Raw genomic sequence first — 17,292 nt, 5'->3', positions numbered from 1 at the left:
TGTCTTTAGGACTTGAGGAATTGCTACACTGTCTTCCATAGTGGTTGAATAAATTTACATTGCCACCAACAGTGTATTAGTGTTTCTTTTTCTCCACAACCTAACCAGCATCTGTTATTTTTTCTCTTTTTAACCATTCTTACTGTTGTGAGATGGTAAATCATTGTGCTTTTGATGTGCATTTCTCTAATGATCACTGATGTTGAGCTGTTTTTTCATATAATTGTTGGCTGCATGTACATCTTTTTTGAGAAGCGTCTGTTCATGTCTTTTGCCTACTTTTTAAGAGAGTTATTTTTCTTGTAAATGTGTTAAGTTCCTTATAGACACTGAATATTAGCTTTTTCTCAGATTCATAGTTTGCAAAATTTTTCTCCCATTCTGTAGGTTGTTGGTTTACTCTCTTGTGAGTGTGTTTTGGTGTACAGAAACTCTTTAGTTTAATTAGATCTCATTTGTCAATTTTTGCTTCTGTTGCAATTGCTTTTGTCATCTTCATCTTCATCATGAAATCTTTGCCTGTACCAATGTCCAGGATGGTATTGCCCAGGTTGTCTTCCAGGATTTTTAGAGTTGTGGGTTTTACATTTAAGTCCTTAATCCATCTTGAGTTGATTTTTGCACATGGTGTAAGGAAGGGCTCCAGCTTCAATCTTCTGTAAATGGCTGGACAGTTATCTCAGCACCATTTATTGAATAGTGAATTGTTACCCATTGTTTGTATTTGTCAGGTTTGTTGAAGATCAAATAGTTTTAAGTGTGCAACCTTATTTTTGCATTCTCTATTTTGTTCCTTTGGTATATGTGTCTGGTTTTGTACCAGTATCATGTTGTGTTGGTTACTGTAGCCTGGTAGAATAATGAAGTCTGGTAGAATAATGCCTCCAGATTTGTTCTTTTTGCATTGGCTATTCAGGTTCGTTTTTGCTTCCAAATGAGTTCTAAAATAGTTTTTCTTCTAATTCTGTGAAGAATGCCACTGGTAATTTAATGGGAATAGCATTTAATTTACAGATTGCTTCGGGCAGTGTGGCTATTTTATTTATATTGATTCTTCCTATTCATGAGCATGGAATTTTTTTTTCATTTGTTTATGTCATCTCTGATTTCTTTGAGCAGTGGTTTGTTGTTCTCCTTGTTGAGATATTTCACTTCACTTGTTAGCTGTATTCTTAGATATTTTATTCTTTTTGTGGCAATTGTGAATAGGAGTTCATTCATGATTTGTGTCTTGGCTTGACTGTTCTTTGTGTACAGAAATGTTAGCTATTTTGCACATTGATTTTGTATCTCAAGACTTTGTGGAAGTTGCTTATCATCTTAAGAAATTTTTGAGCTGAGATGACAGAGTTTTCTAGATATAGGATCATGCCATCTTCAAAAAGGGGTATTTTAACTTACTCTCTTTCTATTTGATTGCTGCGTATTTCTTTCCGTTGCTTGATTGCTCGGGCCTGAACTTCCAATACTATGTTGAATAGAAATGGTAAGAGAGAGCACCATTTTCTAGTGCTGGTTTCCAAAAAAAAAAAAAAAAAAATTGCTTCCAGCTTTTGCCCATTCAGTGTGATGTCGGCTGTGGGTTTATCATAGACAGCTCTTATTATTTTGCGTTATGTTCCTTCAATACTTAGTGTATTGTCATAGACAGCTCTTATTATTTTGAGTTATGTTCCTTCAACACTTAGTGTATTGAGAGTTTTTAACATGAGGGAATGTGGAATTTCATCAAAAGCCTTTTCTACATCTATTGTGATAATCGTATGATTTTTTTCTGTAGTTCTGTTTGTGTGATTAATCACATTTATTAATTTGTATATGTTGAACCAACTTTGCATTCCTGGAGTGAAGCCTTCTTGAACATGGTAGATAAGTTTTTGATGTGCTGCTGGATTCGGATTGCCAATATTTTGTTGAGGATTTTTGCACTGATGCTTATCAAGAATATTGGCCTAAAGTTTTCTTTTTTGTTGTTCTATTTCTGCCAGATTTTTGTGTTAGAATGATGCTCGCCTCATAGAATGAGTTAGGGAGAAGTCTCTTCTTTTCAATTTTTTAGAATAGTTTCAGTAGGAATGGCACCACGTTCTTCTTTGTGCATCTGATATAATTCAGCTGTGAATACACCTGGTCCTGGTCTTTTTTTGTTGCAAGACTATTTGTTACTGCCTCAACTTCAGAACTCTTCATTGATCTGTTCAGGCATTCAATTTCTCACTGGTTCAATCTTGAGATGGTTTATGTTTCTAGGAATTTATTTACTTATTTTAGATTTTCTAGTTTATGTGCATAGAGGTGTTCATAATATTCTCTGATGGTTATTTGTATTTCTGTGGGTCAGTGGTAATATCCACTTTGTTGTTTCTAATTATATTTATTCTCTCTATTATTAGTCTCGATAGCAGTCTAGCTTAGGCATATCAAAAAAAAAAAAACAAAACAAACTCCTGGTTATGTTGATCTTATTAAATTGCTTTCTGTCTCAGTCTCCTTCACTTCAGCTCAGATATTGGTTATTTATTGTCTTCAGCTACCTTTGAAGTTCATTTCATCTTGGGTCTCTAGTTCTTTTAGTTATAATGTTAGTTTGTTAATTGAGATATTGCTAGTTTTTTGATGTGGGCATTTAGTGCTGTAAATTTCACTCTTAACACTGCCTTAGATGTGTACCAGAGATTCTGGTATGTTACCTTTGTTCTTGATCATTTCAACAAACTTCTTGGTTTCTGTCTTAATTTTATTATTTACTCAAAAGTCATTCAGGAGTAGGCTGTTCAATTCCCATGTAATTGTAAGGTTTTGAGAGAATTCCTTAGTCTTGAATTCTAATTTGATTGTTCTGTGGTCTGGGAGACTGTTATAATTTCAGTTCCTTTGCATTTGCTGAGGAGTGTTTCATTTCTGATTATGTGATTGATTTTACAGTAAGTGTATTTGGCAATGAGAAGACTGTATTTTCTATTGCTTTGGTGTAGAGTTCTGTAGATATCTGTCAGGTACATTTGATTCAGAGTTGAGTTCTGGTCCTGAAGATCTTTATTGATTTTCTTTCTCAATTATCTGTCTAATATTGTCAGTGGGGTTTCAAAGCCTCCCACTATTATTGTGAGGGAGTCTAACTCTCTTTTAAGGTCTACAAGAACTTGCTTTAAGAATCTGGGTGCTCCTGTGTTGGGTGCATGTATATTTAGGATGGTTAGATCTTCTTGTTGAATTGAACCCTTTACCATTATGTAATGCCCTTTTTGTCTTTTTTGATCTTTGTTGGATTAAAGTTTGTTTTGTTAGAAACTAGGACTGCAACATGACATGGTTTGGGTTTCTGTCCCCATCTCAAATCTCATCTCAAATTATGTCCCCCATGTATCTAGGAAAAGACCTGATGGGATACGATTGGATTCAGTGGATGCTTTGCCCCATGCTGCTCTCATGATGGTAAAGGAGTTCTGACAAAATCTGATGGTTTTAAGAGTGACAGGTTTTTTCCTCCTGCACTCTTTCTCTCTCTCTCCTGCTGCTGCTGTGTTCCTTGATGTGTGCCTTGCTTCTCTTCACCTTTTGCCATGATTGTTAAGTTTCTGAAGGCCTCCTTAGCTATGTGAAACTGTTAGTCAAACCTCTTTTGTTTGTAAATTACCCAGTCTCAAGTAGTATCTTTATAGCAGTGTGAAATGGACTAATACAGATCATTGGTACCAAGATAGTGGGGTATTACTATAAAGATAACCTGAAAATGTGGACACAACTTTGGAACTGGGTAACAGTCAGAGGTTGAAACAGTTTAGATGGCTCAGAAGAAGATAGAAAGATGTCGGGAAGTTTGAAACTTCCTAGAGACTTGTTAAATGGTTTTGACCAAAATGCTGATAGTGATATGGACAATGAAGTCCAGGCTGAGCTACTCTCAGATGGACATGAGGAACTTCTTCGAAATTGGAGCAAAGGTCACTCTGTTATGTTTTAGCAAAGAGACTGCTGGCCTTTTGCCCCTGCCCTAGAGATCGGTGGAAATTTCAACTTGAAAGAGAAGATTTAGAGTATCTTGAAAAAGAAATTTCTAAGCAACAAAGCATTCAAGAGGTGATTTGGCTTTTCCTGAAGGCATAGTAACATCTGTTTACAAAGAGATTATTTGGAATTTAAATTTATGTTTAAAATGAAAGCAGAGCATAAAGGTTTGAAAATTTCACAGCCTGGTCATGTAGTAGGAAAGAAAAATCTGTCTACTTTGGAGAAATTCAAGATAGCTGCAGAAATTTGCATAAGTAATGAGCAGTTGAATGCTAATTGAAAAGACAATAGGAAAAAAATGTCTCCAGGGCCTGTCAGAGGCCTTCATGGCAGGCCTCCAATCACAGGCCTTCAGGCCTAGGAGAGAAAAATAATTTCATGGCCCAGGCCCAGGGCCTAGCTTCTCTGTTCAGCCTTGGAACTTGGTGCCCTGTTTCCTAGCTGTTCCAGACCCAGCCATGGCTAAAAGGGGCCAACGTGTAGCTTGGGCCATTGCTTCAGAGGGTGTAAGCCCCAAACCTTGGTGATTCCTATGTAGTATTGGGTCTACGGGTATGTAGAAGATAATAGTTGAGTTTTGGGAAGCCCCACCTAGACTTCAGAGACTGTATGGAAATGCATAGAAGTCCAGGCATAAGTCCGCTGCAGGGCTGGAGCCCTCATAGAGAACCTCTGCCAGGTCAGTGTGGGAAGAAAATATGGTGTTGGAGCCGCCAAACAGAGTCCTCACCGGGGAAATGCCTATGGAGCTGTGAGAAGAGGGCCACCATCCTCCAGACCACAGAAAGTAAGATCCACCACCAGTTTTCACAGTGTGCCTAGAAAAGCCACAGGCACTTAACACCAGCCTATGAAAGCAGCCACAGGGGCTGCACCCTGCAGAGCCACAGGGAGAAGCAGCCCAAGTCCTTGGGAGTCAACCTCTTGTATCACCATGTCCTGGATGTGAGATATGTTTTCAAATAAGATCATTTCAGAGCTTTAAGATTTACTGCCAACCCTGCTGCATTTTGGACTTGTATGGGGCATGTGACCCCTTTGTTTTGGGCAATTTCTTCCATTCGAAGTGGGGACATTTACCGAATGCCTGTAACCCCAAGTTAATTACTTGGAAATAATTAACTTGTTTTTTATTTTGAAGACTCATAGGCAGAAGGAAATTTCCATGTCTCAGATGAGACTTTTGACCTGGACTTTTGAGTTAATACTGGAATAAGTTAAGACTTTGGGGGACTATCAAGAAGGCATAATTGGTTTTGAAACGTGAAAAGGACATGAGATTTGGTAGAGGTTAGGGGCAGAATAATGTGGTTTGGCTCCGTGTCCCCACTCAAGTCTCATCTCGAATTGTATTCTCAATGTGTCGAGTCAGAGACCTGGTGGGAGGTGAATGGATCATAGGAGCAGTTTCCCCCATGATGTTCTCATGATAGTGAGGGAGTTCTCATGAGACATGATTGTTTTAAAAGTGACAGTTTTTTCCTGGGCTCTCTCTCCTGCTGCCAAATAAAACGTGTCTTGCTAACCATTTTTCTTCCATCATAATTTTAAGTTTTCTGAGGCCTCTCCAGCATGCAGAATTGGGAGTCGATTGAACCTCTTTTGTTTATAAATTACCCAGTCCCAAGAGTATACTTATAGCAGTGTAAAAATGAATTTATATACAATTCTTCAAATTTTCCTTTCCCATTTGTTTGATAAACTTTTCTTCATCTGTTTAGTTTGAGGCTCTGTGTGTCATGGCATGTGAGATGGGTCTCTTGAAGAGAGGACACAAATAGGTCTTGGTTCTTTATCCAGCTTGCCAGTCTGTGTCTTTTAATTGTGGCATTTAGCCCATTTACATTTAAGGTTAATATTGGTATGTGTGGATTTGATCCTGTCATCATGATGCTAGCTGGTTATTTTGTAGACTTGTTTATGTGGTTGCTTTATAGTGTCACTGATCTGTGTAATTCAGTGTGTTTTGTAGTGGCTGGTAACAGTTTTTCATTCCTATATTTAGTGCTTTCTTCAGGAACTCTCATAAGGCATGTCTAATGGTTACTAATTTCTTTAGCATTTGCTTATCTGAAAAGGACCTCCTTTCTCCTTTGCTTATGAAGCTTAGTTTGGCCAGACATAAAATTCTGGGCTGGAATTCCTTTTCTTAGGAATGTTGGCTACTGGCCCCCAATTAATTCTGGAATGTACAGTTTCCACTGAGAAGTCTGTTGTTAGTCTAATGGATTTCCTTTTGTAGGTGACTTTACCTTTTTCTCTGGCTGCCCTTATCATGTTTTCTTTCATTTCAACCTTGGAGAATCTGATAATTATATGTCTTGGGGTTGATCTTCTCATGGAGTATCTTACTGGGGTTATCTGCATTTCCTGAATTTGAATGTTGGCTTATCTAGTTAGGTTGGAGAAGTTCTCATGGGTGATATCCTGAACTATGTTTTTCAAATTGGTTTCACTCTTCCCATCTCTTTCAGGTACACCAATCAATCAGAGATTCAGTCTCTGTATACTCCCGTGTTTTGTAAAGGTTTCGTTCATTTATTTTCATTCTTTTTCCTCTATTCTTGACTCCCTGTCTTATCTAAGAAAGACAGTCTTCAAGCTGTGAGAGTCTTTCCTTTGCTTGGTCTATTCTGGGAGTAATACCTCTGCTTGGTCCATTCTGGAGTAAGACCTCACTCTTATGACAAACAAACTAAAAGCAAAAAACCCATCACAAGCATTCAAATTCTTCAACATATTAGGATATTTTCCCACCACAGTCCACCGTATAATCCCCTATCAAAATCTACTTATAAGTCAAAACTTGGCCCTCCTCCTGCTAGACTCAATATGACTAGAAAAATCTATGCCCAAAATAATTTCACAAACACATATTACCGCCTCCATAACTGTAACCACCCAAAAAGGCATAATCAAACACTATTTCCTCTCTTTCCTTATCCCCCTTACCCTGACCCTACTCTTAATGATATAACCTATTACCCCGGGTAATCTCAATCACAATATACACACCAACAAACAACGTTCAACCAGCAACTACTACTAGTCAACGTCCATAGTCATATAAGGCACCGGCACCAATAGAGTCACCTCGAATTAACCCCGGCCCCTCTCCCTCAAAAACCACCCAATCACCCATATTATTAAAATTAACCACCACCACTACTTCATCCAAACTTAAGATCCATAAAACTAACCCTACCTCCATCACTAATCCTACTAAAAGACCCCCTAGAACCTCAAGTCCTGAGCCCCATGTCTCAGGATACTCTTCAATAGCCATTGCTGTAGTATAACCAAAAACAACCATCATACTCCCTAGATAAACTAAAAATATCATTAAACCTATATAAGCCCCCCCATAATTTAAAATAATCACACAACCAATCACACCACTAACAATTAACGCCAAACCCCCATAGATAGGAGAAGGCTCAGAAGAAAAACCTACAAACCCCATAACCAATAATACACTTAATGTAAACAAAATATACGTCATTGCTTCCATATGGACTCCAACCATAACCAATGATACGAAAAACCATCGTTGTACTTCAACTATAAAAGCACCAATGATCCCAATACGTAAATCCAACCCAATCATAAAAATAATTAACCACTCCCTCATTGACCTACCTACCCCATCCAACCTTTCCGCGTGATGAAACTTCGGCTCACTTCTTACAGCCTGCCTAATTCTACAAATCATCACAGGCCTATTCTTAGCAATATACTACTCACCAGATACTTCCTCCGCTTTCTCCTCAGTCGCACATATCACCCGAAACGTAAATTACGGCTGAATCATCTGCTACCTCCACGCTAACGGTGCCTCTATACTCTTCATCTGCCTCTTCCTACACATGGGTCGAGGCCTCTACTACGGCCCATACCTCCTCCTAAAAACCTGAAACATTGGTATTATGCTCCTTCTTATAACTATAGCAACAGCTTTCATGGGCTATGTACTCCCATGAGGCCAAATATCATTCTGAGGGGCAACAGTAATCACAAACTTACTATCAGCAATCCCATATATCGGAACCAACCTCGTTCAATGAGTCTGAGGTGGATACGCTATTGATAGCCCTACCCTCACACGATTCTTCACCCTACACTTTATCCTACCCTTCATCATCGTCGCCTTTACAACCATACATCTACTATTCCTACACGTAACAGGATCAAACAACCCCTGCGGAATCTCTTCTGACTCAGATAAAATCACCTTTCACCCCTACTACACAATTAAAGATATCCTAGGCCTAGTTCTCCTTCTCCTCACTCTAGCAACATTGGTACTATTCTCACCCGATCTCCTAAGCGACCCAGATAACTATACTCCAGCCAATCCACTTAATACTCCTCCACACATCAAACCAGAATGATACTTTCTGTTCGCATACGCAATCCTACGATCTGTCCCCAACAAATTAGGAGGCGTATTAGCACTTTTCCTATCAATTCTCATTCTAGCAATCATCCCCATACTCCATAAATCTAAACAACAAAGCATGATATTCCGCCCACTCAGCCAATTCCTATTCTGACTCCTAATCACAATCCTACTAACTCTTACCTGAATTGGAAGTCAACCAATAATCCAGCCCCTTGTTATTATTGGCCAAATAGCATCCGCAATATACTTTATCACAATCCTAATCCTAATACCACTGACCTCCCTAATCGAAAATAACCTACTCAAATGAACCTGCCCTCATAGTATAAATTAATACACTGGCCTTGTAAACCAAAAATGAAGCATCCTTCCTAGGGCAATCAGAAAGAAAGCGCCTAACTCCACTACCAACACCCAAAGCTCACGTTCTAACTTAAACTACTTTCTGTATTCTTATGTTGTACAAGCCTTACAATGTAATTCTAGCATTAACCTACTTTTAATGTCACTATGTAATTCGTGCATTACTGCTAGTCAACACGTATAATATATAGTACTATATATGCTTAACTGTACATAGCACATATTATTGCATACCTACCCAACAATGCTTAAGAAACATGCTTACAAGCAAGAACTCTAATGGACACTCTAACAGTAGTACATAACATAACACTCCCAAAGTCCAACCCACCCCCCCCACGAATATCAACTAAACCAGTTCATGCCAACAGTCCATAGCACATTAAATCGTTCATCGGACATAGCACATATTAATTAAATAATCCACCTCACCACGGATGGCCCCCCTCACTTAGGAGTCCCTTGTTCACCATCCTCCGTGAAATCAATATCCCGCACAAGAGTGCTACTCTCCTCGCTCCGGGCCCATAACTCATGGGGGTAGCTATGACTGAATTGTATCCGGCATCTGGTTCTTACCTCAGGGCCAAAACAATCAAGATCACCCACACGTTCCCCTTAAAAAAGACATCTCAATGGATCACGGGTCTATCACTCTATTAACCAGTCACGGGAGCTCTCCATGCATTTGGTATCTTTTATCTCTGGTCTGCACGCAACCCCATTGCAAAATGCTGACTCCCACCACATCCCGTCCTGTATGCGCCTGTCTGATTCCTAGTACATGCAGTTGTTGATCGCACCTACGTTCAATATTCTAGCTCCACACGGACTTTAGTAAGGTGTTATTTAATTCATGCTTATAGGACATACCAATAACCAATTCCACAACACTATCCTGATCACACTACAAAATTATAATAAAATTCCGCCAACCCCCCCCACCCCCATCTCCGACCTTCATCCAAAACCCACTTTTGCCAAACCCCAAAAACAAAAGCCTTAATTTGCCCGGTCAGAACTTATATTTTCATCTTTTAGGTATGCACAACTCCAACTACCATCCCCTCAACTAATAAATATTTACTTCATTAAACACTCTTGACACCAACTCACAACCCTTCCCCCCCAACCCTAAAGAAACCACCCCACACCTACCCCCATTTATGTAGCTTAAACCCGCCTAAAGCAAGACACTGAAAATGCCTAGATGGGTTTGCACACCCCGTAGACAAATAGGCTTGGTCCTGGCCTTTCTATTGGCTCTTAGCAAGATTACACATGCAAGCATCCCCGTCCCGGTGAAGACGCCCTATAAATCACTATGATTAAGAGGAGCAAGTATCAAGCACGCACACGCAGCTCAAAACACTTTGCCTAGCCACACCCCCACGGGAGACAGCAGTGACAAATATTTAGCAATAAACGAAAGTTTAACTAAGCTATGCTATATTAAGGGCTGGTCAATTTCGTGCCAGCCACTGCGGTCACATGATTAACCCTAGCTAATAGAGATCAGCGTAGAGGGTGTTTAAGATCTGACGCAATAAAGCTAAACTCCATCAAAACTGTAAAACCCTAGCTGATGTAAAATAAACTACGAAAGTGGCTTTAAAATCTCTGAACACACAATAGCCAGGGCCCAGACTGGGATTAGATAACCCACTATGCTTGGCCTTAAACCTCAGTAGTTAAATAACAAAACCACTCGCCAGAATACTACAAGCAACAGGTTAAAACTCAAAGGACTTGACGGTGCTTTACATCCCCCTAGAGGAGCCTGTTCCATAATCGATAAACCCCGATCCACCTTACCCTCTCTTGCTCAACCTATATACCGCCATCTTCAGCAAACCCTGATGAAGGTTACGAAGTGAGCGCAAATGCCCCACCGCAAAAACGTTAGGTCAAGGTGTAGCCCATGAGACGGTAAAAAATGGGCTACATTTTCTACCTCAGAAAACTCCACGATAACTCCTATGAAATCTAAGAGTCCAAGGAGGATTTAGCAGTAAATTAAGAATAGAGTGCTTAACTGAACCAGGCCATAAAGCACGCACACACCGCCCGTCACTCCCCTCAAATATACTTAAGGAATATCTTAACTAAATACCCTAATCTTTATATAGAAGGGATAAGTCATAACACGGTAAGTGTACTGGAAGGTGCACTTGGACAAATCAAGGTATAGCTTAATATAAAGCATCTGGCTTACACGCAGAAGATCTCAATACTACTCGATTACCTTGAGCTAACACTAGCCCTAAGCATAACTAACACTAATACCAAACCAACATACACTAAACCATTCACCTACATAAAGTATAGGTGATAGAAATTTTAATCTGGTGCTATAGATATAGTACCGTAAGGGAAAGATAGAAAACCACCCAAGCACAAAACAGCAGGGACTAACTCCTGTACCTTTCGCATAATGAATTAGCTAGAAATAATTTCACAAAGAGAACTACAAGCCAAATTCCCCGAAACCAGACGAGCTACCCAAAGACAGCTAAAAGAGCGCACCCGTCTATGTGGCAAAATAGTGGGAAGATTTCTGGGTAGAGGTGACAAGCCTACCGAGCCTGGTGATAGCTGGTTATCCAAGACAGAATCTTAGTTCGACCTTAAGCTTACCTATAGAACCACTTAATCCCCCTGTAAGCTTAATTGCTAGTCTAAAGAGGGACAGCTCTTTAGACACTAGGAAAAAACCTTACGGAGAGAGTAAAAACCCCAATTACCATAGTTGGCCTAAAAGCAGCCACCAATTAAGAAAGCGTTCAAGCTCAACATCAACTACCTCAAAAATCCCAAACACATAACTGAACTCCTCCCACCACATTAGATTAATCTATCACTCTATAGAAGCAATAATGCTAGTATAAGTAACATGAATACTTTCTCCACTGCATAAGCCTAAATCAGATCGAAAGCCTCACTGATACTTAACAGCCCGGCATAGCAAGCACAAACAAGCCCATGCTACCTTCACTGTTAATCCAATACAGGCATGCTTTTAAGGAAAGGTTAAAAAAGTAAAAGGAACTTGGCAAACTTAACCCCCGCCTGTTTACCAAAAACATCACCTCTAGCATTACTAGTATTAGAGGCACTGCCTGCCCGGTGACATACGTTTAACGGCCGCGGTACCCTGACCGTGCAAAGGTAGCATAATCACTTGTTCTTTAAATAGGGACTCGCATGAATGACACCACGAGGGTTTAACTGTCTCTTACTTTTAACCAGTGAAATTGACCTGTCCGTGAAGAGACGGACATAAAATAATAAGACGAGAAGACCCTATGGAGCTTTAATTTATTAATGCAATCAAGAACTATATAAATCTATGGACCTTTAAACCACTATGCCTGCATTAAAAATTTTGGTTGGGGCGACCTCGGAGCACAACCAAACCTCCGAATAATCCATGCTAAGACCACACAAGTCAAAGCGAACTAACATTTATAATTGATCCAATAATTTGATCAACGGAACAAGTTACCCTAGGGATAACAGCGCAATTCTATTCTAGAGTCCATATCGACAATAGAGTTTACGACCTCGATGTTGGATCAGGACATCCTAATGGTGCAGCAGCTATCAAGGGTTCATTTGTTCAACGATTAAAGTCCTACGTGATCTGAGTTCAGACCGGAGCAATCCAGGTCGGTTTCTATCTATTCAATATTTCTCCCTGTACGAAAGGACATTGCATTATGAAATTCTTGCGTTGTGTTTTTTAGCTCTGTCAGGTCAGTTATGTTCTTTTATATCCTGGCTATTATGTTTTTCAGCTCCCGCAATGTTTTATCATGATTTTTAGCTTACTTGCACTGAGTTAGAATGTGCTTTTTTTGCTCAATGAAGATCTTTTTTATCTACATTCTGAAGTCTACTTCTGTCATTTCAGCCATCTCAGCCTCAGTCGAGTTCCAAACCTCTGCTGGAGAGGTGATATGGTCATTTGGAGGAGAGGGCACTCTGGCTATTTGAGTTTTAAACATTTTTGTGCTAATTGTTTCTCATCTTTGTGGGATTATCTACCTTCATTCTTTGAGGTTGCTGACATTCGGATGAGGTTTTTGTTTGTTTTGTTTCTTTTAACAGTGTGGTCACTTTTCATTAGAGCTGCTGGTTTTTTCTGGGTGTCTGCTTCAGTCCCTAGTCACCCTGGATTTTTCAGGACCTGGAGGTATCACTAGCAAAACAGCAACCTGGCAGCCTGCCATTTCTTCTGGGAGATCCTTCCCAGGTGGGTAAAGACCCGTTGCCAACCTGAACACATCTGTAGAAGGTGGCTTGAGACCCCTCTAAGGAAGTCTCATGAAGTCAGGAAGAATAAGATAGGAGACCTACTTAAAGAAGCAATCTAGCCGTTCTTTCATAGAGCAACTGTCCTCTGTTGGGGTACTGCTTCCACGCCGTTGGCTTGGGCTCTCCAAAGCCTGGAGGCTAGAATGACTAAGTTGCCAAAACAACAAAAATGGCAACCTACTTCTCCCTCTAGGGGCTCTGTCCAAGGAAGTTTACAAACCTCTGTCGGCTAGAGAACATTGGCAAGCTTTAAGGGAAATCCCGCCTGGTAAGTGGGATCCACTTAAGGGAGCAGTCTGTCCACACTTTCATAGAGCAGCTGTGGCATGCTGGGTTACCACTTCTTTCTCAGTCATCTTGGGCTCTCTAAAACCCACAGGCTGGAACAATTGTCGCTCAAATAGCAAAGATGATGGTGTACCCCTCCCTTTGGGCACTCCATCCCAGGGAGAAATAAAAACTGTTGGCCAGAGAATATGGATAGGAGTGGCTGGAGGCCCTGGTTTGGAGGTCCCACTCAAAGATGAGGAATGGATCAGTGTCCCACTTAAAGAAGCAGTCTGGTCACATTTTGGTAGAGCAGCTGCACTGTGCTGAGGGATCCCTTCTGTCCCTTGTCTATTTGAAATCTCTAAAGCCTGCAAGCTAAGTAGGCCAAACAGCGAAGATGGCAGCCAGCCCCTGTCCCATCCCAGGAAGGTGCAACACTGTTGCTGAGGGCTGGCTACGTCTTATCCTGTGAGTGCCACAGAAGTGGGGCCCTCGGAACAATGTTTCCCATCCCCCTGGAATAAGCCCCCTTCCCAGGGGTATGTACGAAGGTCCAACCTCCCACCTTGCCTGTGTTGCAGTCACCTTTGCCGAGAATACTGGAGCCTGAGGATATAAAGCTCTTGGATTTCTGTGTGTGCCTGAGTGGCTACTCTGTCAAGACTTCACACAGTTCTGTGTGTCTGAGAGAAGTACCCAGTGCAGTGCATTCATTAAGAGACCTCCTGACCTGAGGGTTGTGAAGGTCCATGGGAGAAGTATGGTTTCTCAGGGTTGCACATTCACTCACCACTTCCCAGTGGTGGAGTATCCCCTGGCTCTCTGTTGCCTCTGGGTAGGCTGTCACCCTGCCCTGGTTTTCTCCGTTCTCTTTGGGTCATGCTGTTTCCCTGATGGGTCCCAAAGCAAGTACCAGCATGCTTCAGTTAAAGGTGCTGTATTTCCATGCTCCTTTCATTTCTCTTCATGAGAGCCATGCAGGGTAGCTGCTTCTAGGCAGTCCTCTTGGCCCAACCACCACAGATAAATATTAACGAGTCACAAAATGCACTTTTAGGAGCATAAACAGGGCAACTGGGACAAAGAAATTCTTGTAACTTATATAAACTTTAAAATGGTGAGATTTTTGGACCTATGTCAGAAAGTTTATTTCCAGGAGAATAAAGGGAATAATAAAAGTTAAAAACATAGAGAAAGATTGGTATAGACGAATCTTTTACTCTACTTTAAAATTTCTGACAGTCTTACATTTGAGGGATTTACTTAAGAGTTTAACTTGATTATCGTTAGTCAAAATATCAAGAATGATGCTATGAAGTGATGAATGAATTAAAACAGCCATACTTCTCTAAGTTCCTAAAATAGTAAAACTAAAAGCAAATAGTTAAAAGAAATGTAGGTACCCGTGTATACACGTGTTTGTGCGGTGCCATTTGCAATATAAATGATAGAGGATCATCGTTTAATGAACACAATGAAGTCTTTCTGAGTAAATAAAATAAATGCACATACACATTGTCAAAATTCTGTTTGTGATGGTTAATTATTTATTTATTTTTTTTAATACAGGGTCTCACTCTGTCACCTGGACTGGAGTGCAGTGGCACGATCTCAGCTCACCGCAACCTCTGCCTTCCAGGCTCAAGCAATTCTCCTGCCTCAGCCTCCTAAGTAGCTGGGATTACAGGCGTGTGCCACTACCGTCCAGCTAATGTTTTTATTTTTAGTAGAGATGGGATTTAGCCATGTTGACCAGGCTGGTCTCGAACTCCTGACCTCAAATGATCCACCCACGTTGGCCTCCTAAATGTTATGGTTAAATTGATGAAGAGAAACTGAAGTTTATGTTTTGATATACTTCATGAACAGCTTGGCACCTTAATATTAAATGTTTTTAATTTTAATATTAAAATGTGAATAAGTATAAAGTCAGAGTTAGGGTTTTAATCCATTTGGTTTTCATATGCATATATTTCATGGTTTTCAAAGTCCTAAAAATGTGCTTATGTTATTCCAAGGGTATCTCAATCTACATCCTTTTTTTCTTTTTAACTTTATGTTTCCTTCCAACAAATTTCACTTTCAAAATCAGACCTCCATAACTTGAAGATAAAAGCAAACAAACAAAAATAATTGTCAAGTTTGATTGAAGGTATATAGTTGCATTTCACATTATACCAATGTAGTGCCTGGATAGATGTATTTTTTTTTTAATAATATACTGCTACTGATAGTTATGTGTCAGCTTGATAAATGGGTTGTATAGAACTTGTCTGCCTTCCAGCATTTTACTTTGACTTGTTTTTATTTGGGATTTCTTTACCAATCAATAATTTTCACTCTAGCATTTTAGTTTATACATTATCAAATAAAAACTAAAGACTTGTGGACAGATATACTAGGAAGATTTAATACTATAGTCACATTTATGTTTGTGGAACTTAGAAGCAAATTTCAATTTAATATTTGAACTATGACCTCTTCATTGATAAAGTGGTAAAGCTTTGTTGAAGTCATCATTATGACACATAGTAATACCATTAAGATTAGCTGTTTGGAGGTAGTTTTTCACATAAACAATCTTGCTTCATGTTCTATAAGTATCCCAGGAAAAGAAAATACAGTTACATAACAAATAATCAAGAAATAAAGACAAATTTACAAAGGTTATGTTTCATGTTTTGATACATACATATTTGCATAACTAGTTGAATGCTAACTAGAAATTTCCCAATTTATTTCTTGGCATTAAATTGGTATTATAAAAGACATGTACTAATTATGTCATCTTTAATAAATCATTATGAACAGGATAAAAATCCTATAAATTTTAGTAGCAATATATATATTAAGCACCCAAAAGTATGCAAATGAATAAATTAATCATATTGCTTCACACAATCCATTTGTTTAATAAAAGTTGATTTGTATTGTTTTTGTTCAGGTTTGGCCACTAATTATAGTATAGTTAATTTTTTGTCTTATTTAACTTATAAATTTAAATTTATTTAACTTATAAATTTAACTTATAAATTTAAAGATGGATTGATACATGAAATACAGATGTAAGAAAAAATATGTACATTCAATATAAGGTAATAGCCACTCTTAATTATCCAAAAAGAAGAAAATGAAAAAATAGAATACAAGACAAATAAAATTAGAGTAATCCATACAATAATACTGAAACAATAGCATAATTCAGAATGTTTTTAAATCTCCCGACCTAGATTTGTTAAACTTTTTGAATTAATTGCTAAGAAGTTTCAAAAGTTCATTTCCAGTAATGCTCAGGTCTCAATGAATACTTGAATTCTCTTTTGTCTTTCTAATTCTAGTGTTAATTCATTTAACATCTATGTATTGAGCACAGGCTGTATATAAAATAGTGTACTAAAGTTTTATTATAGAATTTTTTAAGAAATAGAAATGTCACCTCATCACCAAAGTTTGTAAGCTCAATATGAATTGTAGGTACCAGAAATGAAACAGTACTTTCAAATGGTATTCATCTAGAAGGTAACTAAAAAAGAATACAAAAGCTGATATTGAATCATGTCTGCCAGTCTTGGAAAATATTAAAGTACTAAATAGAAGAATGAATGAATGGTAGGTTTCGGTGGAGTGGATGTGATGTGAAATTGAATTTAAGGTGATAGAAAATCAATCAAAGAGAAATAACAAAAAATAACATTATGAAACATTTTTTAATCATGTGCTCCCTGTTATGTGGCATTTCCATAATGAGGATTGAATGGTGTATGTCATGTAATCAAATATTTTATTTTTAGTATTTACGGTAGACTGGAAATTTACTGGCTTAGAACTGGACACATCATTTTCCACTAAATACATCTGTATCATTATGCTTCCATCAAATAGACAAAAAATAAAATTTTTCTTGTTAATGGAAATTTGGTCCTGTAATC

The 17,292-nt window shown here is 38.8% G+C and overlaps 1 protein-coding gene and 1 non-coding gene across 2 annotated transcripts; both read left to right on the top strand.

The window, feature by feature from the left end:
* Nucleotides 1-10,010: 10,010 nt before the first annotated feature.
* LOC144341197 (18S ribosomal RNA) lies at nucleotides 10,011-10,958 on the top strand. Its single transcript, XR_013417982.1, has one exon. It is a non-coding gene; the product is annotated as an 18S ribosomal RNA (ribosomal RNA).
* A 98-nt stretch (nucleotides 10,959-11,056) lies between these two features.
* Nucleotides 11,057-12,488, top strand: LOC100499503 (MTRNR2-like). Its single transcript, NM_001194967.1, is given in 1 exon segment — nucleotides 11,057-12,488. A coding segment is annotated over 1 exon segment (75 nt). The 5' UTR covers nucleotides 11,057-11,984; the 3' UTR covers nucleotides 12,060-12,488.
* Nucleotides 12,489-17,292: the final 4,804 nt, after the last annotated feature.

The sequence above is a fragment of the Macaca mulatta genome, chromosome 5 (genome assembly GCF_049350105.2).
Source record: "Macaca mulatta isolate MMU2019108-1 chromosome 5, T2T-MMU8v2.0, whole genome shotgun sequence".
Taxonomy (NCBI): Eukaryota; Metazoa; Chordata; class Mammalia; order Primates; family Cercopithecidae; genus Macaca; species Macaca mulatta.
This window is presented reverse-complemented; position numbering and strand designations above follow the sequence as displayed.